Here is a 25,036-nt window from a genome sequence, read left to right on the forward strand (position 1 = left end):
AGTATTTTGTCAGTAAGGAAAATCAAATATGGTAAAAAAACTGAATATAGTCAAGTTCACGGACACCTATTCAGATAACTAGTGTAACTCCAAAGTAGGAGATCTAAGTCTGGGTAAGATATAACCAGGGCTTTGCCTATAAATTCAAGAATGCAATGATGTAGGATGGCCTTTTCAGGAACAAATGGGGCTGTGGGATGTCAGAGCATAGTAAATATAGAAAACATAAAAACAACCCATGTACTTATTTCATAACCAATATTAAAGTGATGCTGAAAGATAAAATATTTATTATACATATACACAAGGCTAAAATCAAAAGACAGTCACACTTACAAAACAAATTTTATTTGATATACATTTTAATCTTTCACATTTTCAGTTTTCTTGTCCATCCGCATTCAATTATTTTGTGTCTCATTTGATAAGACATAGCACTCATGAACACTTTACAGTAATCTTGACTTTAATCCACATAATTTCATATTTTCTTCAATAAAGAAAATAACCATGATAACATTTCTCAAGATTTTTTTTTTACATTATTCTGTTTTGAAGTCTGTCTCCAAATTTATTACTGGAAAATAATGTTATTTCAGCTCAATTTAATACTACCCTCTGTAACAATAGCCCTAGACAAGTTTCTTGTTAGTCCCAATTTCAATAAATCCAGCTTTTCCTTCTCATGTTCAGAAAATGACTGAAAGTACAAATTGTAAGTTTATCAAAAATGACAATGAAATAAATTTCTGTGCTTTTAAAAATTTTTAGTGTATCAATTATTATTTTTTCAATTACTGTATACAAATATTTCATACAAATATTTCAACATGTAAGATAAGATGAGAAAAAGTTATTTTTGAATCAGCATAAGTTTAATATACAACACAAGCTATAAGGAGCGTTTGGCCACTTAAAAAAAACATAACATAACATAACAAGAAGTGTACAAAGTACACAGATACCCCACTCACACTATCATTTTCTTTGTTTAGTAGACTGTGAAATTGTGGTCAAAACTCTAATTTGGCATCTAAATTTGAAAGATCATATCATAGGGAACATGTGTACTAAGTTTCAAGTTCATTCAAACTACCTTTAACCAAAAACTTAAACCTAAACCGGGACATAACAGACGGACAAATGGATGCACAGACCGTAAAACATAATGTCCATAAATGGGGGAATAAAAACAGTCTAAGAAAGAACACTACCTGTAATACAAAGATAAAAACATACACACAGCATGCAATAAAAATTTAGCAAATATATTTAGATTTTTTTAATGAATTTTCGATCCGACGGTTTTTTTTTTTAGCTCTGTGTCCCAAAGGGAGATCATTTTACATTGTTGAATCCATGTCAGATCGAAAGTTCATAACAATTTCTTCACCATCTTTGGTTGTAGGAGTCTCTAAATAGGGCCTCCATGGTATGAGACTTCTTCTTTATCATTTCAATTGACCATTTATTTCTCTTTTCTCTTCTTTTTTAACTCTTTAACATATTTCTTAACATATTACCCTTCTCTTTCCATCTTTTTGTTTCATAACATCAAACTCCTTTGTCAGTTCTTCAAGACAGTGCATCAACTGGTATGTATCAGAACTACTAAATATCAACTGAAATATAGGAAAGAAAAGCATATTGGTGTCAGAAACTTTTAGTTAGCGGCATTTTTTTTTTTTTAGTAATATTGACATTACTAACATGCTGAGTTTCAGAAATTCAATATGAGTTTATTCATGTTAACTGGGACTTGGTGCTAAACAATAACCAATGAACAATGTCACATGTTGTTTTGGTTAGAATATTAATACATCTTAATAATGAAAATGAATTCAGATTGAATAATTGGCTGTTTTTACTTTAGAACAGACATGGCATACTGCAAAGTGAAGTTCAACTAAGTTGAGTTGTTGCAGAATCAAAAATCATGCAAAAGTATGTTCAATTTGGCCAAGCAGTTTCAGGCTCGGAGAAATATGTATGTTGAACTGTAACCTAAAAGCAAAATGAATGTCACATCAAAGCTAAGTTTCAAACTTTACAAAATGGCCAAAACTTAAAATAAATATCCCATGGTATGTACACAATTTTTTTGTTATTTTTTTTTGTTCATCGATTAAGTCTACTGCGATATAAAGAATAGTAGTTAGTTATAGGTAAACTCACTTCTCTTGCCTCAAGCAAAGGAATTGCATCTTTTAACAGAGTTAACCAAAATCTGAAAGATAAAAATATCTTAAAATACACTGACAACTTTTACAAAACATGCTATAGTTTCAAACTAGAGAAGATATTAAGAACTGCCCTGCTTACATTCTTAGTCATATATTATAGCTATTTTAAGAATGATTTTTTTTTCATGAAAAGTGTAAGATCAGGTTGTCATATTAAAATGGAATGAAATGCAGATTTAATAGACATAAAAGTGTTGTATCAATCATTTTCTCAACTACCTTTTAATAGTTAATTTGTAAATCCACTTTCCAATTACTTGTGGATTGATAACTCTTTAACAAACTGACAAAAAACAAGAATGTGTCCTCAGTACACGAATGCCCCACTCGCACTATCATTTTCTATGTTCAGTGGACCGTGAAATTCGGGTAAAATCTCTAATTTGGCATTAAAATTAGAAAGATCATATCATAGGGAACATGTGTACCAAGTTTGAAGTCAATTGGACTTCAACTTCATCAAAAACTACCTTGACCAAAAACTTTAACCTAAAGCGGGACAGACGGACGAACAGACGGACGGACGAACAGACCAGAAAACATAATGCCCCTCTACTATCGTAGGTGGGGCATAAAAATGTGGTAAATGCAAAACAAAAATGAAAAGAAATGGCTTTAATTAGAGTGGATATTCAAAACTAAAACACAAAATTTCCACATATTCAAAATCATTCCTCTAAGAATTCTACTATAGATCAAGATGAAACTTTACTTATTTATTCTACACAAAAAAATACATATTCCTAGTCAAGAATATGACAGTTGTTATCCATTCATTGATGAGCTTTTGATTATACCATTTGATAAGGGACTTTCTGTTTTGAATTTTCCTAAGAGTTTGCATTTGTTGTTTTGCTATTTTATTTTTTACTAGTATCCATGAAATTAATAATTTGTATTGGAGGCAGTGAAAACAGACAACATGTTTTGATTTTGGGAAAAATTTCATATAATAGTTATCAAAGGTTTTTTACAGTTATCATATAAAACAAACATTGATGTTTATTTCAGGAAGATCAGCTCCCCGGTTTAGGATTTAAGACTATTCTGTACCTAAATTAAATAAGCTGATTACACCATGAGCTTTGGGTCCATATTACTTACTCTTTTGGAGCTAGCCTTGAATCTAGAAGTGAGAGTAATAATGATCCTGCAGCGAAGAAATCTCCATCTTCATATAACTTATGGAACTCTCGGTATTTACCTAAAACATACAAATATATCTACATAATCTTATACTGCTATCAGCTATTTTACTATACAGATAAAGCTATAGGTATAAATGTGAGCTCAACTAACCTATTACCACACCTCCTTACCAGAACTACTTTATTTCATCAACAATGTCACGTCACGGCCATGGCAATTGTGTCATCAACCGTTTAGTGATAAACTATGTCAATGTAATTAATAATTAATAAAAAAAAATATAAAAGAATATATAACAATGGTTTTTATAGTTGTGTTTTTTGAAGCAATAATTTGATAGTTTTTAGAAATTTTGAAAATTTGAATTAATTCTTGAAAAGCCAACATATTCCAATACCATAAACCCTCTCCTAAAACTTGACTGCTAAAAAAACACTGAGCAGGGAAATACCCAACAATAGCATCCAAGAGGGAAATACAAATCTTATAACTATACATATATTTTCTAAATATAACTTTGGGAACTCCCTTTTTACCTAAAACATATAAATATATATATACATCAAGGAATATATGACAATTTGAAATTTTATGTATGGCCTTTTCATTCTTTCAAAATAAATCTCTATTTATTTAGTTTTATCAATTTTAAATCAACTAAACTGCTAATATGTACACAGATATTATTTCAGTTGCTCTTTAATCAAACTACATGTTCTCAAAGTATTCCATCTAATTTGTTGTCATGAGCTGTATCTACTGCTCAGAGCAAAAATAAAGACAATGTGTCAATTAGACATGTACACTGGACTTTAAAAAATGATTTCCTAAATCCATTTCTTACAGATAAATGCCAACACAATTACGAAATATTTTGTGTTGAAAAATCTCAAAGTTATTCAGTTAAACATAATATTTTTTTATAAATAAACACAATGGAGTTGGGGAAATTATTAATATTTTTTTTCATTTATAGATTGCTTTTGTGCAAATGGACTATATTACAAGGAAGACTATAGTAGTTCACAGACAATTATTTTTGGACAAAATAAAAAGTTAATTCTTACCTAAAAATGTAAGTCTGTTGCTCAGCAACATAGATGGTCCTAAATTATCAATCAAATCTAAGTTAGTAAAGGAACCACTTTCACTGTATTCTAACAAAAATCTGTAAAAAAACCATATCAGTATTAGTTAAAATATGTTAAATGGAATATGAATACATTTTAAATTCAATATCATAATTTGGTCTAAACTGTTGTGATCCTTGAATTTGAGGCTGATGCAGTCTATTGTTCTAATCTTTAATACATTTAAAAATGTGAATATTTCATGATAATAGTACAAAATAACCTTTAAATATTTTATGAGATATGGAATGTACTCCCTCCCATAAAGAATTTCATCAGTTACTTTCATCAATGCTATATATGTCACATTATCTTTGACATGGTATTATGTTGAACACAACTTGAATATCATAAATCATTACTTAGTTGGTTCAAATAAATGTTACCATGCACTGAGAAGTTGAAGGTAAGACTTACTTTTCTGCAATAACTGTAGCAAAGGCAACATCCTGAAATAATGCAAAAAGTAATTAGTTATATGTATTCATAATTTTTCATCCAGATTTGTACATTGAACTGAATAAGGTTCTATCGATTAACTTTTTATAACCTATTTCAAACATACAAAATGTAAGAAGGCTTTTTAGTTCCTTAAAAATGCAGAGCTTTTGAGCACTTTACTGTATCTTCATTTAACAAAAATGCAAATGTTGTCATGCAAAGCATACCCCCTGATTTAATTTGAAGTGTTAGTTGGTGTCTGAATAATCCAAAAAGAACAAACAAATCACAGCTCACCACTATTGAGCTGCCAACCAAATATTTAGAATTTGTACAGTTGTGTTCTATCAACATATTGATTTTTTTGAAATATCAGCAAAAAGAAAGTAGGTATCTGATTGATAAAAAAAAAAAGATTCAACTATTTACTGTCAAACTGTTTGAAAAGTGTGACTAACATATTTGTTGCATGATTAGATGAGCAAAAAGATGAAAAAGATAATTTAAATATAGCCCCCACTTATAGAGTATAATATTTTTTTAATCGTTTTGTTTGAAATTAAAAAAAATAATTTATGACAACTTTTGCAGAAATCATGAGTTGACTAACATGAGGACAATGTTCAATTCCTTCAATTAATTAATAGGACAAAAATGTGTGTGGATGTAAAAGTATTTATACATGGTCATACCTTTGACCTCAAGAACCATGTTAATGCTGCTCCCAGTCTTTTATTATTGAGGTGTCTCATTCCAACAACTTTACATATACTTCTTGCTGTAAATAAACAAACAAAAAATATTATTGTATACACTACAATAAATTTCTTATAAATGATAGCTTATGAACTGAACAGATATTTCTTTTTATCCAGATCCATCCACCGACAGCCAAAATAAAAACTATTGTTTAAATTTAAAACACTTTACAGTTCTTTAAAACAATTAACAGAAAGAATAACCCTGTCAATGATGGGACCAAGTTTCATTCAATCTTTTAAGCATTTCGGCAAAATTGTTCAAAAGATATTATTTAGAAACAGATCGACTGATCATTAGCTTGTTGATAAGGGAGGAGGAATGGCCAATTTTATCTTACTGCCTCTAAAATCAGACATACTGGATAGGTTCAGTGATGAAGTCCTAAGCTTGAGTTTTAAATGTCTTGAACAGTTTGCTGATTATTTGAAGTTTTTCTATGTGGACAAGCTATTAACCTCAGTTCTCTTTAAAGATATTTTCAAACCACAGAGCTTGCTTTTTCAATACAGAGGATCTAGCAATCTATATGTGTGGCTAATGTCAGAAAATTTGTATATATGATTTTTGAATAGTTACTACTTCATTAATACATAATTGGTAGCTAACATAAATTCTATTATATACCACTTTTGTATATATTCAAAATAAAGGTGTAATACCACCTAATCATGGTACGTCACATCCGGTTGTATACGAAAGTAGGTCGAAAAAAATATTCCCTTGAATTTGACAGTTGTAGGTAATTAATCCTACATTTTATTGCAGTAAAACCATTTCTGTGTCATAAACAAATGTCTTGGGTATTTCAAAACACCATTATTTTTTATTTGGGATTTCTATAGAAAATTTTGTAATCTTAAGGTTACATGGTGACTAAACCTTGTACACAGATAAAATAAGGGGAGAAAGGAGTAAGTTCGGTAAGGGCCATATTTGGCCCCAATTATAAAGTTCATAGTTAGAAGACAATAATTGTTTTAAGTTGCCTTAAAGACATGTGAGAAAGATAAACAGAACTGTTTTTGTCAAAGTTCAATTCTAACACGTTGATTTTTACATCCCAAAAAGGTCAAGATAAGGGATTTTGGTGAAATTTGACAAAATCAGCTTGATTTCAACCAAATAAAGGACCAGGAAACATAAAACATAGAGCCCAGGCGTCGACAAGTTTAATATTCAAAGAAAACATATGAAATGTTTTCACAAACATTATTTTAAAATATCTTTGTTGTCGACGTATGCGCTCTGTTTCCTGTCCAATAATCTATGGAAATTTACCCATTTTCATTGATTTTTTCGTGAAAAATCAATATGAGTACATCTTGTGACGTCATAATAGAACGCAGAAACGTAAAATTTTCAACAAAATGGCTTATATTCTAGCTAGCCAATGTATTAGATATAATTTATCATGATATTGGTCAATAAATTCGAATTTGAAATTTACGCTAAAAAAGGGGGCCATTTTAGGACCTTATCGAACATACTCCTTTGATTGGTTAACTTCCAATGATGGTTATTTTCTTATATGCAATGAAATGTTATGTGAATTTTTTTCTATAGAACTGGACAGGATAAAACTTTATTCATGCCAAGTATTTCTTTATTTGAAACAAGGATAAATTCTGCACATTTTTTCGAAAAGTGCAAATTTAACAAAGACTAATAGGGGAAAATCAATGGTGGTATTACACCTAAAATATACTTCCAAGTAATCTATTTTTCAGGATAAACCAATCTGTAGATTATATAAGACATACATTCCTGGGGTTATCAAAATACACTACTAATTACCTTGTTCAGTCATATTTCTTTCCTTACAAATATTCAATAATTTCTGTGCTTTCCTTTCTGTTTCAATAGGCATATTTTCTATAAAATTTTCCAAGTAATGTCTACAAATAGATCCATTTACATATATTAATCAATAGAAATTAGGAATTAATTGAAGTGAAAAGATTTATGTTACAGAACAGAGAACATTTATATCAAAGTACAAGAGTAAAAATACCATCAAATAACCAATCCTTTTAAAAAACAATACACAAAGTCAAATTTTGAAAGTTTTCTTTTTATGAGTGGAGGATTGACAATCAGACTTGTGACTAAGACAACATGTTTAACCCCTCCACATTTATGCAACCCTACTACATCTGACATACTTTGTGGCTATTGGTTTTCGCTTTTTTTGTAAAATTGGTACACTGTAAACTCAGAAATTATGGCAATGAATTTATTTTTTTGAATAAATGTCACTTAAAAATACTTTTAACAAATATTTAAATGTGTGCAAGTCGCAAATTTTGGAATCTTTTGTGTTTTGGTCTTCTGTCACATTGATATGAAAATATAATTAGATAACACATTTTTTTCTGGTTTATATTTTTGTAGCATATTTTCAATTTTTTTTGCTTCGTGTTGAAGGCCTTTATGTCTTTGAGATTGAGAATGTCTATAAAAGTGCTGTTCCTTTGCTTTTAGTTTGTTTTGATGCACATATAATGTTATTGTGACATGGATAGATACCCAATATCCTATGTTATTCTATTATTAGTGGAGGATTGACAATCAGACTTGTTACTAAGACAACATGTTTAACCCCTCCACATTTATGCAACCCTACTACATCTGACATACTTTGTGGCTATTGGTTTTCGCTTTTTTTGTAAAATTGGTACACTGTAAATTCAGAAATTATGGCATGCATTTATTATAGCAATTTTGTCATTTTAGACTAAAATGTGATTTGAAATTTTAAAATACTGTTTCATTCATTTAAAAAATTCAAAATGTGAGTTTAAATCATTGTGATTATAACCGTATTGCATTTTTCAATATAATAAAAACATCGTAATAATTTCTGACTTTACAGTATGCTATTGATGTCAGGTAATAGTTGTCTTAGTACAACTCATCTACCGTTTAAAAAGAATCAGTGAAATAAAGGGAATGTGTTATCTTGTGGCTGCTTATCCATCTTTACAGATAGTATTTTTTTTTGATAAGCAAGTGTTTTAGATCGTTGTTTCACGGTTTTAAAAAAGAGTCATCCTTACCTTCCAAATTCAGGACAATGGTCTAAATAACTCACACCAACAACCCATAAACTGATAAAAAAAAAATATATAAATTTTGTATATTTCATAACAATATTTTAGAGTAAAGAAATTATTTGAAATATCTTTCAAAACAAATAACAGAGAAAATGTTCTTACTTCTTACCTATAAAACAAATTGAAGCACATGTATGCTACTCATTAGAAAATTAGGCCAAAGGCCCATACAACACACTGTTCATTATTATCCACAAGAGAAAAAATGTTCATATTGTCAAAGCTTTTAAGAAATACATAACTAAGAAAGACTTTTAATTCTTAATCAAATGAGGAAATGTTTTTCATAAAATCCAATCATTGTCTTTAGAAATTGTATTCAATAAAAAGGGAGAAAAAAACTGTGCCTTACCTTTTATTAGACATAAGACTACTTGCATAGTCTAATAATAAAAATTCTCTTAAATTTGAACCATATCTGAAATGTAAAAATAATTAATTAATGAATAAAACATTTTTGTTTTGTAAATAAACAAATTCTACCTTTCATATTTTATGCAGAAGTTCTGTAGAATATTTGAATATATAGTGTGTATTGAATGCTTAGGAAAATGGTTGACAATAACAGATTGCCCCTCAATATATTTTTATTTAAATATGATTGCTACATGTTTGGAATTTGAACATAAAAATTATCAAAAACAAAATTCAAGTTTGACAGATTAAAATTTCCCTGTCTTTTAACATTTTCTTTATTATAAACTACTGTAAATCAATTTGTACTTACTGTAGTTTATGAGCTTCCAACTGACCACAATGTTGTAATAAGTCTGTAAGATGTGCCACAAACCACCAATTACTGAACATAGAGCTGAAACAAAAAATATAAATTTCTATGGGATTGTAATATGAACCAAAAATCAACAGGTTACTTATAATCAAAATACTATAAAACATGGTTCTCATGAGTAGAAAAATAACATCAATATAAACATTTCTTTTAACTAGAGGCTCTAAAGAGCCTGTGTCGTCCACCTTGGTCTTGTGCATTTTAAACAATGGACACGGATAAATTCATGACATAATTGTGTTTTGGTGATAGTGATGTGTTTGTAGATCTTACTTTACTGAACATTCTTGTTGCTACAATTATCTCTATTTATAATGAACTTGGCCCAGTAATTACAGTGGAAAATATTTTCTAAAAATTAACAAAAATTTATGAAAAATGTTAAAAATTAACTATAAAGGGCAATAACTCCTTAAGGGGTCAATTGACTATTTTGGTCATGTAAACTTATTTGTAGATCATATTTTGCTGAACGTTATTGCTGTATACAGTTTATCTCTATCTATAATAATATTCAAGATAATAACAAAAAACGGCAAAATTTCCTTAAAATTACCAATTCAGCCATGGCGGCCATCTTGGTTGGTTGGCCGGGTCACGCCACACATTTTTAAAACTAGATACCCCAATGATGATTGTGGCCAAGTTTGGTTTAATTAGGCCCAGTAGTTTCAGAGGAGAAGATTTTTGTAAAAGTTAACGACGACGGACGACAACGACGGACGCCGGACGCCAAGTGATGGGAAAAGCTCACTTGGCCCTTCGGGCCAGGTGAGCTAAAAATAATTTAAAGAAAATAAAGAATGTGTGTGACTACATGAATGCCCCTGCTCAAGCTTTGCAATTTTCCAAGTTTTAAAGGGCATAACTCTAAGACGGTAAATATATAAATGCCTAAATTCAAACTATGTGTGTTGTGGTTTTTCACATTGTGATTGGATTGATTGATGATTGCTTTACGTCACATCAGCATAAAAAGGCTATATCGCAGTGAGAGCTATTTCAAATATTATAACATGTCTTTTGCATCGTGTATATTAAAAGTTTCATAAAATTCAAATGATGCAAATTTATGTAAGAGTGCAGAAATAACAAAATTCACAATTTTCCAAACTATACTGGGGCATTGCTCTAGAACAGTAATTGAATTGCTATCCAAATTGGACTCTGTTTGCAACTTCTGGTTTTTAGCACTATGTCTGAGTTCATAAAATTTGGTAGATGCAGATTTAAGTTATATATATCTATCTTTATTACCAAAGTTTATATAAACTAAATATACATTTGAATTACATTATAGTGCACACAAAAACAATTGCAATTTTTCTTATTATAAAGGGGTGTAACTCTAAAATGGTACATGACTCCAAGCTCAAATTTTAACTTGTCTGCTAGATTTGGTCCTTAGCATTATGATTTGTGTTTCATAAAATTTGGATTAAGCAAATTTTGGTTAGAGTGTGGAAATAAAACAAGATGGATATTCAAAGGCAATACTTAATGCCCATCTGCCTACAGTGGGGCATACATAATTGAAAATTTTTGAAATCATATTGCTTTGAAGTCAGCTTAAAAGGACATATTATACAGAAATATTGTATTTACACAAATGCATTAGTTTACAGTGGCCTTTCTTTGGACCATCATTATATGGTAAAAAAAAATTACCAATAGAATGTATGACAATGAAGAAAATGTAAGTATACTACTGTTATTACTAAAAAAAAATTTGGAGAAATTACCTGCTTTCCTTTATAACCTGATGTATATCAAACTCTAAAGCTACCAATAATATATTATCTAACTCTCCTAATCTCTGTTGACTATTTCTGTAAACATCTAAACAACTCTACAATATAAAACGTTTTAAAAGCATGATTAACATGGGATAGGTTGAATTTTGGCATAACTCTCATGACCTGATGGGTTTCATGGGTAACTTAAGATTTACTCTCGTCATTGACAAATTTAACATTGCTGATATTTCATAAACACCTTTCAAATTTATAAGGATTATAACTAAAAGTAAATTTTAATGGGTAAATCAAGTGACATTATCATTATTCATGCTTTCAAAATTTCTTAACTGACATTTTATGATTATCCTTGTCTTGGTGTTTCATGTTTTTTTGGTATCATTCTGAATACTAAAGATTTAGAGGATTTGATGATAGTTAATATCGTACTGTGGTTTCATTTTCATTCCTTTAAAAGATTTTTTTCAGCCCTCAATCCATAAAAAATGGGATATATTATGGGCTTAAAAAATGTGAACAACCAAAACCAAAACACTACAATTTTGCATGAATAATTGGTACCCACTTAAACAAATAAACCCATAGTGCTAAAGACAATAACCAAATTATAATACTGGAGAATTATGAGTGAAATTGTGCTATGATGCTTTTGATACAATAAAGAAGAAATGTACCTGAATTTAATACCAATGATTTATATCTGAAACAGTTGAATATTAATAAAATACTTTCAACATTTACCAATAAAAAATACTTTAAAAGGTCTTTAAGCACTAACTGTTGAGGTTTTTGGTTGGAGACTGCCATAATTATTTTTTGGTTATAGAAGTACAACCTTTCATTGGTTTTCTTTTAAATTGTTTCACATTTGGTAGTTCCAGAAGTTTATGTACTGTACAGTACCTGTTTTGTTCATTATTGAAGGCTGTACATCGACCTGTAATGTTCACATCTTTGTATTCTGGGGTTAACGGACAATTGTCTCATTGGCAATCACCCAACATCTACTAACTTTCATACATGAGTTATAACGAAAATCTATTGCTGAAATTGAATGTATGTTGATTTAATACTTGAGTTATTACCTGTACATAATACTGAAGATCTATGGCTTTCACTGTAGGGTGTTGATATAACATTTTGGACACTAACATATGGTACCATGTCCCACAGATATCCTGCAATTCTGTAAAAACTGCTTCTTCCCCAGCCAAAATCTGCAATAGACATATTAATGAAATTTAAAATTTCAGATGAGCAAAACATCTAGTTACAAAACAATGGCAATCCTAAGAAAGGTAAAATTCCATTTTGAATTTGACAAAAGCAACATTTTTGAACACTTTTTCGCTGTCTTGTTGTGTGGGTATGTAATAAAGAATAAATCATTGCATAAGATATTAAAAAAAGTAATGTTTTATGAATTCATTTAATTTTCATGGATTAATGGAAAACTGCATTTTCCTGTGTATTTGATTATTTTTGTTGATCATTTAAATATGCTAATCACTTGTAACCACAAATCCACTATAAATATAAGTATCCTATAAATGATGTTGGATCTACGGTACATCAAATCTATAAAATTACCCTGCAGATAGTTCGTATTTGTTTATTTGCAGCAAATTCTTGTTCCTCTAATCTTCTCTGTGCATCATCCTGCCAATGTCTCCATTTCATGTCAAATTCTGCTACAGAGTGTCCTCTGGACATTTGCTGAAAACAGAAATATCAGCTACATGTTATATTACATAAATTCAGAACTGTTTACCCATTCTTGACACCATCATTTGTCTGGATGCTTTTTAACGTTATTTTGGGATACATGTATCAGAAGTGTGATAGGTGAAAGTTAAGAAGCAAGATGTCCTGCTAGGATATAAAAGCTGGAAAGTCAATAGAGGTTGTTGAGAATAAAAAAACTAAGTCCAGAAGTTTATCAAATCAGAGATTCAAAAGAGTTTTATTGTCTTTTTTACTAATGTATGTATTAAACACTTGAGTAGGTGATATTTACAAACAGCCCACTTGAAAATATGATTTGCTTGCACACTATCAAATGTTCATGTTTAGAGATCTATGTTATCTTGATCTAACACTAACGTGGCATATATATTTAAAAGATAACATCATAATGAATGTGTCAACTGTTACAGTATATGAACTTTCAAAACAAGGATATATAAACTGAAAGATTATTCAGAATTTTGTTAGAATTTTTTTTTTTAAATTGATTCATATGACTTATATTTTTGCAGTAAGATTGAATGTTTGGCAAAATCAAGCTACAAAAAGTAAACTTAAATAATCCTGATAACTTACAGAAAATATAGGCATTCTTTTCAAGAGATCATCTATGCTCTGGAAGTTATCCGAATATGCTGCTGTGTGTTTTGAAAGTACTCGTCTAGCATGATCAATCTGACCCTGTAATACCAATCTATATACCTGGAAAGAAAATGAGTGGGTATTTTTTTCTAAATTAATTCTTTTTTTTTAGCCTTTGCAGAAAATAAAATCAAAGTACTTACACTGACGGGTAAAGATTGCTTTAATTTATCAATCAGAAGTAAACTTGAGCATTGTATTGTATGAAGCATTGGTTGAAGTTGATTCAACTACATTTATGGATAATGGAAGATAACTTCAATTTCATAGAATACTTTTACAATGATTTTTTTAGAACAGATATCTGAGCACAAATTTCATTGATAGATTTCTGGAAATGTTCATGGATAAGGTTTTTTGTGTATCTCAAAGATTGTGATCAACCTTGGAAGATTTAGATATATAGTCAGTACCATAGGGTTCTGATTGCATTTAATGAAATCTTTACCCATAAAACAACCAAATAATGATACTTACTGAATCCCAGTAGAATTGATGACTATCTGGTCTGTCTTCTTGTAAGATCTGCAAAATTGTCTCTTCATCAGTAAAATGAATTCTTATCCAATCTAATAACTGTGTTATCACTAACCCTCCTGTAATACAAAACAAATGCTTTTGAGAAAAGACATTTCCTAGTTTACAATATAACCATAACAACGATCTTATACATAATAAGTCCAGGGTCAGGAACTGTTGTTCAGTGGTTGTCGTCAGGTTTGTTTTTGTGCTTCATAAGTGTTTCTTGTTTCTAGTTTTATATATAAATTAGACAGGTGTTTTTTTTTGTTTAAATGGTATTACACATGATTTTTTTTTAGCCCTTTATAGCTTTACTGTTTGTTGTAAGCCAAGGTCATGTGTTGAAAGCCATACTTTCACCTATTATAGTTTACTTTTTACAAATTGTGACTTGGATGAATATTTGGCACTCATACCACATCTTCTTAATATATCTATATACTTTCTAGTCAATCTAGAGGTTGTTGATGTCATAATGAAAATACCATTTTTATATAAAAATGTCAGAATGATGCAAATGAACATCTCATACAAGTCATATAAAGTAGTAGTCAAGCCCCCTTATAGTATGATGTATATTTCAAAAGCTATGAAATAAGTAGAAATCTATAAGGTATGTTACATTAAAAGATGAGTCAAATTTTTAAATTTTATAGCAAAAACTGGTGACATTTTTGGCAATGCTTTAAACAAATCTCATATTCATTAGAAATTGAAATGTTACAGTCAGATTGATTAATCAACAGATTCCACCTGATACAATACCAGGCGCGGATCCAGAGGGGGGGTTCCGGGGGTTGGAACCCCCCCTTTTTTTTGGACGATCAATGCATTTGAATGGGGACATGTAGTTGGAACCCCCCTTTGTCCTGGGTTAGGAACCCCCCCTTTTTAAAATGGCTGGATCCGCCCCTGAATACACACTGAATCCACTTGTGAATATTACATATAAAGAAAGATTTACCAGCAGGACTGTCGAGAAACAATATTTCACATAAACTCCAGATAAGTTCTGACATCTTTAACAAACGTAATAAATCTAAATAATTCTCCTTCTTGTCTTCATCTATAGTTGCATCTACAATGAAAACATTTCATTTAATACAAGAAACAAATATATTCTCAATAATCAACAATTAATTCTATTTAACATTATTTCATGAATGCGGACTATGCAGTATACTTGAGTTTTGCTCATTGTTGAACACTGTATGGTGACCTATAGATGTTAATTTCTATGTCATCTGGTCTCTTGTGGAGAGTTGTCTCATTAGAAATCATACCACATCTTCTGTTATTTACCTTCACAAGTAAAAGTTTTTTTGTCAGTGTTAATAACTTTTTTTTTTTGACAGATTGTTATTGTTTCCCTAGACACTTATCCTATTAGTTTTTCATAATGCTCTTTAAAATTCATAAAAATTTCATTGTAAAGTCATGGCTGTTTGTTCTTTCTTGACTATGTTATATTTCTAATTCTATTTATACACTACCAGCTAGCTTCTTTAATTCATCACTGTAAGCTATTAACACTGCAATATATTGTCTACTTGATTTCAGTATTCTAAAAAAATAATAGGCACACTACAACTTTGTTATCATATCATTAATTCTAACATGTTTAACCCCGCCACATTATTTATGTATGTGCCTCTCCCAAGTCAGGAGCCTGTAATTCAGTGGTTGTCGTTTGTTTATGTGTTATGTTTTTTGTTCATTTTTTGTACATAAATAAAGCCGTTAGTTTTCTCGTTTGAATTGTTTTAAATTGTCATATCGGGGCCTTTTATAGCTGACTATGCAGTATGGGCTTTGCTCATTTTTGAAGGCCGTACAGTGACCTATAGTTGTTAATGTCTGTGTCATTTTGGTCTCATGTGGACAGTTGTCTCATTGGTAATCATAGCACATCTTCTTTTTTATATGACCATGATTTTATTGTTTACTACTTTGACAAAAAGTTTATCCTGATAATGTTTTACACTATTTATTTCAATGTTTAAGTGAACTGTTACAGTGTAATATTGAGGTCAAAACTGTAATGTTGCCAATAATTTTAAAAGTTCACAGTAACATGTACACGTGTACATGGTTTAAATTTGATTGGACTACATCTTCTGACTTCATGGTAACTTTAAACTGATATGAAATGGTTAGTCTGACAGCAAGACAGCCAAATGAACAATGCTATTATCTAAAGTGGACCATTAAATCTACATGTATATACAAATTAGCAGTATTGCAGACCACTTTACTTCTCAGTCAACCTAACCCTAACTTAAGTCTGATATGTTACCATTGAAAAGCCTTCATATTCACCTATACAAATACTTCTTAAACAGCCATTTCAATTCCAAAAATCTTTTTTTTTATGCATGATTTTCATTCAATTTACAAATGTTTTAATTAAGGTGGCTCACAGGTATAAATCTTTTTTTTCAAATATAGGATTTTGCTATTTTTTTCTATAAATAAACTCTATCCTATACTTAATGGAAAAATAAAATAAGATAATGGGGTCACCATTCATTTAAGCTCACAATCTAGCATCGAAAGAAGCATGCATTTTTGTTAAGGTACTTTTTTTTCTGTTGAACTAATGGGAGAGAAAAAAGTAATATCGAAAGAAAAAAAAGAATGAAATTACAGAAATCACTTAAATTTTACAACAGCTTAGTTTGTAAAGTGAAATTAAACAAAAAAATATATAGGTCAACAATGAGTTGAAAAATGTTATTTCAAATTTAATGCAAAAAAAACCCGCATTTTTTTCCACCAAAGGGAGATAATTTGCAGCTTTTTCAATGATATAAACATTTAAAAAGTCATCTGGGACCAACACAAATTGATTTTTTTGGTTGATTTGTGTACCATATCATAAAGCAAGGATTTGTATAGTAAGAAGGATTGGAATCTGGTGGACTTTTGCATAGACTGTAGTATAATATCTTCTGCGGCGCGAGATTTTGTGAGATTACCCGTGATGCATCTGGAAAATGCTCAATGTGCCTTGATTAATGGCGGACATTTGCATCACCTAAACAAATTGACACCCGATATGTAAGTATTACAATCCATATCTATCAAATTTTATGCTTGAAATAAGAAGTTTAAAAGGGTTCTGGTGTAATTAATAACTTTTACGATCGCAGTAAGAATACACGGCTCCATAGAATTAATTTGCATATTGACCGAAGTGACCTCACCCTATCCCGCCTATTGGGCGGTCCTATCATCATTTTCTATATTTATACTCCTTCCTCAAAAAACGGAGATGAGTGATAAAATTTATATTTTCTGATAGATATATGATTTCTTCGTGTATTGAGTAAATTTCGTAGTGATTGATGCATTAGTTTTCCTATTTTTTTACGTTTCTTTGACTTGATTACAACAAAAATGGCGTTCTGGAGCGAAAATGGGGGTGGCTTGGGAAAAATGAATAAAGTTCTACAATTGGCCTAGATTAATGTTCAAACATGTTTACAAACGTAAAACATTGGTGATAAAGTGTATTGAAGAAAGCTCAAACCGCTAAATAAGGGAATTGTGATACTTTTCTGTCTTTAAACATCAATGTGGTTCTCAGATGAATCGCAATTTACCAGGCCTAAATTGGGAGGGGATCCAGTTGTCATAATAATCTGATACTTCCTTCCTATTTATACCGAAATGAAATCGTTAATCATGTGTTTTGAAATAGTTTTACATCAATTTTAACTAGCCATGTTCCATAGAAAACTCCATAGATTTGCCTTTGCAGATGTGGAAAGGGACAATGCATGGATGGTAATATTTTCAAATGTTCAGCCCAGTGTTTACCAGCATCATGGTATTGTGAACGTACATTGTGGACAAATGAATGTACATTTTTACTGACATCAAAATAATGATACACCAACACAGCTCATCTACTTTAATGCCTTTAATGATGTATGGGTAGTGCTGTTTTGGTTTTCATTATAAATCACTGCCCCCCTTTTATTATGCATGTTATTATTATGGACTCCCTTCTTCTCTATCTGTTTATACCACATATCAAATGCATTACAAATTTAAGTCCAATTAATTATTATGCCTGTTAATTATGGCATTTTGCTAGGCTAAATAATGTTTTCCTGCAACAACTTCAAATCCAACAATGAAAGATGTTTTCCTGCAACGGTGTCAAAGCAAAAATCAAAATAGCCTTGCAAGATTATTTCCTGCAACGGTGTCAAAGCAAATAATTAAAATAGGAAGACGTCATAATTTTTTAAACCTGTGCATTACAAATGTACCTGAGCTTTATCTTTTCTAGACCGAACTGCTCTAAACTATACTTCAGTCAAGTCCAGTTAGAGTTTTATATATATATATATATAATATATAAAGGATATTCTGTTATCCAAAATATCTAACATTTATTCCTTTTATTGTTATTTTTGATTTTTTGTTTGTTTGCGACATCTTTTGATCCTACAATATTGCAAAATATTTTATTTTAAAACAATAGAAACATTGCTACAAATATAAATTATTCCTGAATTTGCATAAACCCATAGAAATCTAACATAAATTTTGCAAATATAATTGTTCGAGCAGAGATCTTGAGGTAGTATTGCTATTGTTAAGGACATATTTGATATTGGAATTGTTTAAGCCATATGATATTGTATTATTATTGCCACATGTAACTATATTACACCTTTTTTTCAGTATTTTCCAAAATGCTCAAACTGGTGAATGTTAAGAAGAAAAGTCTAGGCACAAGGATTCAAGTCCCCAAAAAAGTATAAGCAGTTGTGTGCAAACAGCAGTTGGCCATTCATGCACTAATCATGTGGACTAACATATATACATGATGTATATATGGCATGCCTTCAAATAGAAATACTAGTGTACAACTGAATGCCACTTTTGACCAGAACGTTCCTCTGAATATCATTTATGGAGGATATACCAACAATGTTTCATTGGATCATTAACATTTAATCTCTTCTACCTAAACTTGAAAGCTACGCTTTGTGTGTAGGGAACTTTGATAGTGACTTGATAGATGATCATGTGATACCCGGGTTAAATTGGATTATTTCTATATTTTAATATAAAAATAAATCATTGAACATCTTCTTTTAAATTCCATTACATGCCATATTCATTTAATACTTCAAATCTGCTTGGTGTTGAGTGTATATTGACGATGTACATGTATGTGTAGTAAAATAAGCAAGGAGACATGGGATATGATTGAAATGAGACAACTATCCATTCAATATTAAATGAAGATTTTAAAAACTAGTAGTCTACATGTACAATGATTGAATCAATGAATGTATGTCAATCACCATCAACAAAACCCATGCAGCATAGCAGGTCGATAAATATTATCACATGAAACCAACAGCCCATACATAATACATGCACAAAAAATTGTTTTTATACCAAATTTGAAGTTAAGACATAAGAGTTAAGAGATGCGAGATGTGACAGTGGCGGATCCAGGGGGGGGTTCCGGGGGTGCGCACCCCCCCTTTATTTTTGCCGATCAATGCATTTGTATCGGGACATATGTTTTGCACCCCTTGCACCCCCCCTTTGCCCTGGGTTAGCACCCCCCCCTTTCGAAAATTCCTGCATCCGCCCCTGTGTGGTATGATTGCCAATGGAATGAGACCGCTCAGTTCACCAAAGAAACAAATGATGTTGATGTAAGCAATTATTCAATCTATTGTTATTTCTTATCTTGATAGACAAAAATTGTTTTACATGTATTATACAGTATATTCGTAATTATGAGCTATAAAATCAATACATGTACAAGGCAAAATTGTACAAAAAGTATCTTCTGTTAGACAATAACCATTTTATAGTTATCATGTACATGTACGTCTTAACAAAGACATTTATTGTAAAAATAGTTTTTATACCAAATTTGAAGTTAAGACCTAAGAGTAAAGAGATGTGGTATGATTGTCAATCGAATGAGACAGCTCAGTTCACCAAAGTTCAAATGATGTTGAAGTACCGGTAAGCAATTATTCAATCTTTCCTTGATAGACAAAAGTCAGTGTTGTACATGCATATTAGTAACTGTGCGCTATAAAGTCAATACAAGGCAAAATTGTACAAAAAGTATCTTCTGTTAGACAAGAAACATTTTAGTTATGTTTACATGACGTACAAAGACATTTATTGACAAATATCTATATACACTACAGTTTAGACCTACCAAGCATGAAATTACAAACAGAAAAGTATTACTTTTGTTTTAATACTTGATGTAAACTGCTGTTGCGTACCTCATATGAAAGTGTACCAATGTACAATCAGAAAAAGATAGTCTTCTTTGATATATGACACGTCGCTCTTTTCATGTTAATTTCTGTATTATACGTGAATAATACATAACCAGGAATAATTCCATGACTGACTACTTGAGAGGCCGTTATACATGTATGACATGTATGACAGAGAGCTGACACTATAAAATTGCCCTATCAAATTCATGCACAAATTGATGAAAGTGCTCTGATAAGAAACAAAAGTACATTTAAAGATGTCATGTTATCAGTACAATTAAATTTTTTTGCTTGCATTGATAATTTATAACACACTGGCTAACGTTTCTTTTATGCCTATATATGTTTATGATGATTGAAACCTGCTACAGTAACATGCAGAGTCAGTTTTATAGGGTTTAGTCCAGTGGGCTCCCTCTGTAACAGTACGTGTTCCAAACTTATGATAATGACTAGCCACTATGTATATAAAACGCAATGCAGTAATTCGTTCTGAAATGTGTTGTCAGTTCTTTTTTGCCACAAAAAAATGTTTTGCACCTGTTTCCCGAGATTGAAAGTTTTTGAAAGAGTTTCCGAAGATGCAAATTCGCATATAACTATAATGACATAATTTACAAGAATAAGATTTTTTTAAATTTCTTTGACAATTGACTGAAGATAAAAAAAAATACAGAAGTTAACATACAAACACATTGTCAACTGCCGTTATTCACATTGCATTACAATGTCCATCAAATAAAACAGTTAAATTATGCTTTTTCGTCAATTGAAACTTGAGTGAAAATCAATAATTATTACGTTTAAGAATGAATAAAGTCCTTAACCATTACAACATTGTCTATACATGACAAAAATAAGAACACAACTCGATGCATGTGTACAAAAAATCACGTTCTGATATCGTAAGTGACGAGTAGTAGTAGTAGTAATAGTGGCGAGTACCGAAGTCTCGCCGCGGAAGAGATTACGATAAACCGCGAGATTCCAATCCTTCTTACTATACAAATCCTTGCATAAAGTAACAACTAATAGTGTAATAAATAAATTTGTAATGAAAAAAATGTTTCAATTTTTGCTGAATTTGTTTGTACCCTCGAAACCTCCTTAAATGTTCAGACACTTACAATGGATGTATACTTCCTCCAACAGCCTTTTCTGCTGCATGTTTCTGTAGCATGACAAAAATATCTAAAATAGAAAAATAACACATTTAAGTGTATACAGTCAGCTATCAAATATGTTGGTTTTTTTTTAATTTTGTCAGAAATTTCTCGTTTTACATACTTTTTGTATCAAAATGTGTTCCAATGTAGTATGAAATTGGAGCTTTGGACATCTTTAAAAAAAATTATTGGTAAATAACTTATTCACTGTTTATTCAGACTTACAGAAAGATACTTTAATACTAGATTGTGGTTATGAATTTAGCAGGGTACAATAAATAAATAAATGAAATTGATTCTGGACACAACAGTCTGTATTACAAATTGAATTTGGTTGATTTACAAGAATTTTTACACATTGCCCCACTAGTATGGCTTAAAAGGGAAATAACTTAAATCTTGTCAATGGAAAAACTATGCATAATCATTATTTTTCGTTTTCAGGTATATGCTTAAGCTTGTAATCATGACTTAGATTTGACTTAGTAGGCAGCCGTCAAAAGTTTCAATTTTTTTTTCTTCATTATATCTGTTCAATACAAAATGAATAATTTATGCTTTTATATCTTTTTTTCTAGACTTATGCATATTAAACAGACAATTTTGTTCAGGGATTGACAGTTTTTTTAAATGGATGCCATTAAGAATATAAGATCCAATAACTCACTATGTTAGTCAATGAAAAACTGTTTCATGATTTGTGTTGATTTGTATTCCAACAACTCACTATATGAGATTCAAAACTTTCTCTTGATTAAGATAGATCTACTTACTATGAGATTCATTTACAAGCTTTCTCATGACTGGATGATATAAATCTATATCCCATCTCACTTCCCTGATCTCTTGTAATCTTCTACAGTGTAACTGATTTTCTACAACAGAAAATAATACAAACATTTCAGTGACAAGAATATACAATACACATAATGACAAGAATACATTTACACATTATGACAAAAATACATAATAGATATTATAGGAAGATGTGGTAAGAGTGTTAAAATGAGACAACATTCCATCCAAGTCACAATTTATAAAAGGTTAAGATACACATTGTGAACAAATTTCATACAAATTATTATGTCCATATATGGTCTCATGAAAAACTCCTATCGATCTGTTGACCAGAAAAAAAACTGTCTAAGAGAAAAAAATCAAAGAAAAAGGTTAAAGCAAAGAAAACATATGAAGATTAATTAATGTGATATTTAATCTATAATACAAGTACATGTAACAAATACCTGGATACAAGGTGGGTTTTCTTCCAGGAAATACAAAAAGCTGGTTCCCAAATCCCCATGTAGACTGTAGCCCTGCAGTACATGCTGGGTCATATATTGTCTGAAAATGAACAAAAAGTATAATCATTAACAACAAAATTAATGCATATATATTATACAAGCCAAGGTCTTCAACACAGAACAAAATCAATAATGTTTAGCAAAGATGTAAAAGGCCAATGTGAAATAAGGATAATAGGGAATTCATTTTGTAGTAAAAAAATCTAATTATATGTTTTTCATGTCTCTCATACATTTGCTTCCTATGGAACAACTATATAATAATTGATTTCAAGATTGATTTCTTCTGTTTTTCTTTTTTACATTGTACATGTTGTACTACATGTATGTGTTTATCTAATCCAAATGTAATAAGAAAGTCTTGTGTCCTTGTGTTTCACAGCACACTGTGTTCAAATGACTTTTTGTTCAATAATAATAAATTAATCCTAAAATTCAAAACAAATGTCAATAGTGAATACACTTCCTGTATCGGACTAGTGAAAATTTTCAATATTTTATATCGTCATAAAAGGACAAGTTTTGATATTTAGATTCAGGACTAGAAGATGTAAAAGTTTTTGGCGCAGACTGTCCAGTCACCACTCTCACTGAATACAGATTCCTGACTTGGAACAGGAGCATACATTACAGAATTATTCGAGGTGGCAAGGCAACATACAAAAAAATAAAATTGCCTTTCAGGACAACAGGGATCTCCATGGCCTGTTTAACGATGGCGCCCCGCCATCGTTCAAATGTCTCGCGCCATCGTCAAATGACCTGCGCCATCGTTAAATTGTCTTTTGCTATCGTTCAAAACTGTTATCGTTTTTATAGCCCGACAGCATTGTTTTTAGCAATTATAATCAAATGCATGTAATTGCATAAACCTCAGGCTTATATTATAATTCAATACAGTTCTGACGCCTGAGGGATATCCGGATAAGATCGCTAATCACTTGTACAGGTAGATCAACAAACCAGACAGGAGAATACTATCTGAAGATAGACGATTCATTTGTCGAATTATTCAACTAAGTTTCCGCAAATGCTTATGATAATTTAGATTAAATAAATCAATTAATAATCCAGTTACAGACCATGAAGGCTTGGCTTTTGAATGGTTAAAAACGGCAATTATTAAAAGTATTTATACTTCTATTTATAATGAAAATTCAAATAAATATAATTAAATAAGCAATGAATTAGCCTGTTCACCAATCCTTAGGTGGAGGGATTAAATAGTTTCGATCGCCCTTCACTGTACAACATAGACACAGTAGTTCCTCCATCGTTTAATTTTCATCTATGGAGATCCCTGACAAAAATACATGATCTTTCAACTCCCAAATATTACCAATTATGACACCAGTCTTTCCCATACTAGGAAAAAAAATAACTGACTTTGCAAACATGTAAATTATAATGTTTTTATGACGCAAACTGTGTTTTTATTCGACTGTTTAGGAAAAAAGATTTATTCATATGTATCAGTTGTTTGTATAAACTTCATATTCTATATATTTCAGCAAGATGGAAGCTGATCCAAAGAGTACGTAAATAGAAAAATATTTGTTTTAAGATTTCTTGAGAGGGTCAAAATCTTTTTATGAAAAGTGGTAAAAGGTTCAGAAAAAGACGTGATTAAATGAACAAATAACAACATTTGAAAGAAACATTGAAGCCGAAACTTGTTGAAAATTCTGTTTGATGTAACAATTGAATTGAAGTGATTAAATTATTAAAATGAAAACCTGGCAATAGACTTTTTCCCGCTCGGCCATTTTGGTTATTTCCCTTTAATAAGGGGCATTCTAAAATAAATATTCTGGATCTGATGCTATGTTTCCTTTTAACTTTACATTAAAAAAAAAACTTTTGTATGCAATATTTAATAAAATTATGATTTAGAAACTGGTTTTTTGTTGTACATATCTAAAAAAAAAACAACCAGTTTTTAGTTATTTTACAAAACACCAAACTATTGAGATCGGAGTCAAGTACCCAT

The 25,036-nt window shown here is 30.5% G+C and overlaps 1 protein-coding gene across 2 annotated transcripts; it reads right to left on the reverse strand.

The window, feature by feature from the left end:
- Positions 1 to 329: 329 nt before the first annotated feature.
- On the reverse strand, positions 330 to 24,870 carry LOC139488308 (nuclear pore complex protein Nup85-like). 2 transcript variants are annotated; one of them, XM_071273806.1, is made up of 22 exons: positions 24,783 to 24,870; positions 22,987 to 23,086; positions 22,516 to 22,617; positions 21,704 to 21,767; positions 15,789 to 15,859; positions 15,260 to 15,373; positions 14,251 to 14,369; positions 13,708 to 13,833; positions 12,976 to 13,101; positions 12,471 to 12,602; positions 11,371 to 11,477; positions 9,566 to 9,649; positions 9,191 to 9,256; positions 8,782 to 8,832; positions 7,520 to 7,620; positions 5,656 to 5,741; positions 4,940 to 4,971; positions 4,460 to 4,560; positions 3,348 to 3,447; positions 2,176 to 2,227; positions 1,524 to 1,622; positions 330 to 700 (listed from the first exon to the last, which is right to left on the reverse strand). In XM_071273806.1, the coding sequence occupies exons 1-22, from the start codon at positions 24,810 to 24,812 to the stop codon at positions 596 to 598; spliced, it is 1,968 nt and encodes a 655-aa protein (XP_071129907.1). In that variant the 5' UTR covers positions 24,813 to 24,870; the 3' UTR covers positions 330 to 595. The 2 variants fall into 2 exon arrangements, with proteins under 2 accessions (XP_071129907.1, XP_071129908.1); XM_071273807.1 differs by lacking the exon at positions 24,783 to 24,870 and adding an exon at positions 24,693 to 24,722.
- Between the last annotated feature and the right edge of the window lie 166 nt (positions 24,871 to 25,036).

The sequence above is a fragment of the Mytilus edulis genome, chromosome 9 (genome assembly GCF_963676685.1).
Source record: "Mytilus edulis chromosome 9, xbMytEdul2.2, whole genome shotgun sequence".
Classification (NCBI taxonomy): domain Eukaryota; kingdom Metazoa; phylum Mollusca; class Bivalvia; order Mytilida; family Mytilidae; genus Mytilus; species Mytilus edulis.

What these genes read in the sequence shown, in the direction of transcription:
- LOC139488308 (XM_071273806.1), bottom strand. Translation starts at nt 24,812, where the DNA reads ATGGCCGAGCGGGAAAAAGTCTATTGCCAG. An exon ending in TTGGAAGCTCATAAACTACA is followed by an intron (nt 9,257 to 9,565) that starts GTAAGTACAAAT and finishes TTTACATTTCAG; the next exon opens with ATATGGTTCAAATTTAAGAG. An exon ending in AAGAAATATGACTGAACAAG is followed by an intron (nt 5,742 to 7,519) that starts GTAATTAGTAGT and finishes GTTTATTTACAG; the next exon opens with CAAGAAGTATATGTAAAGTT.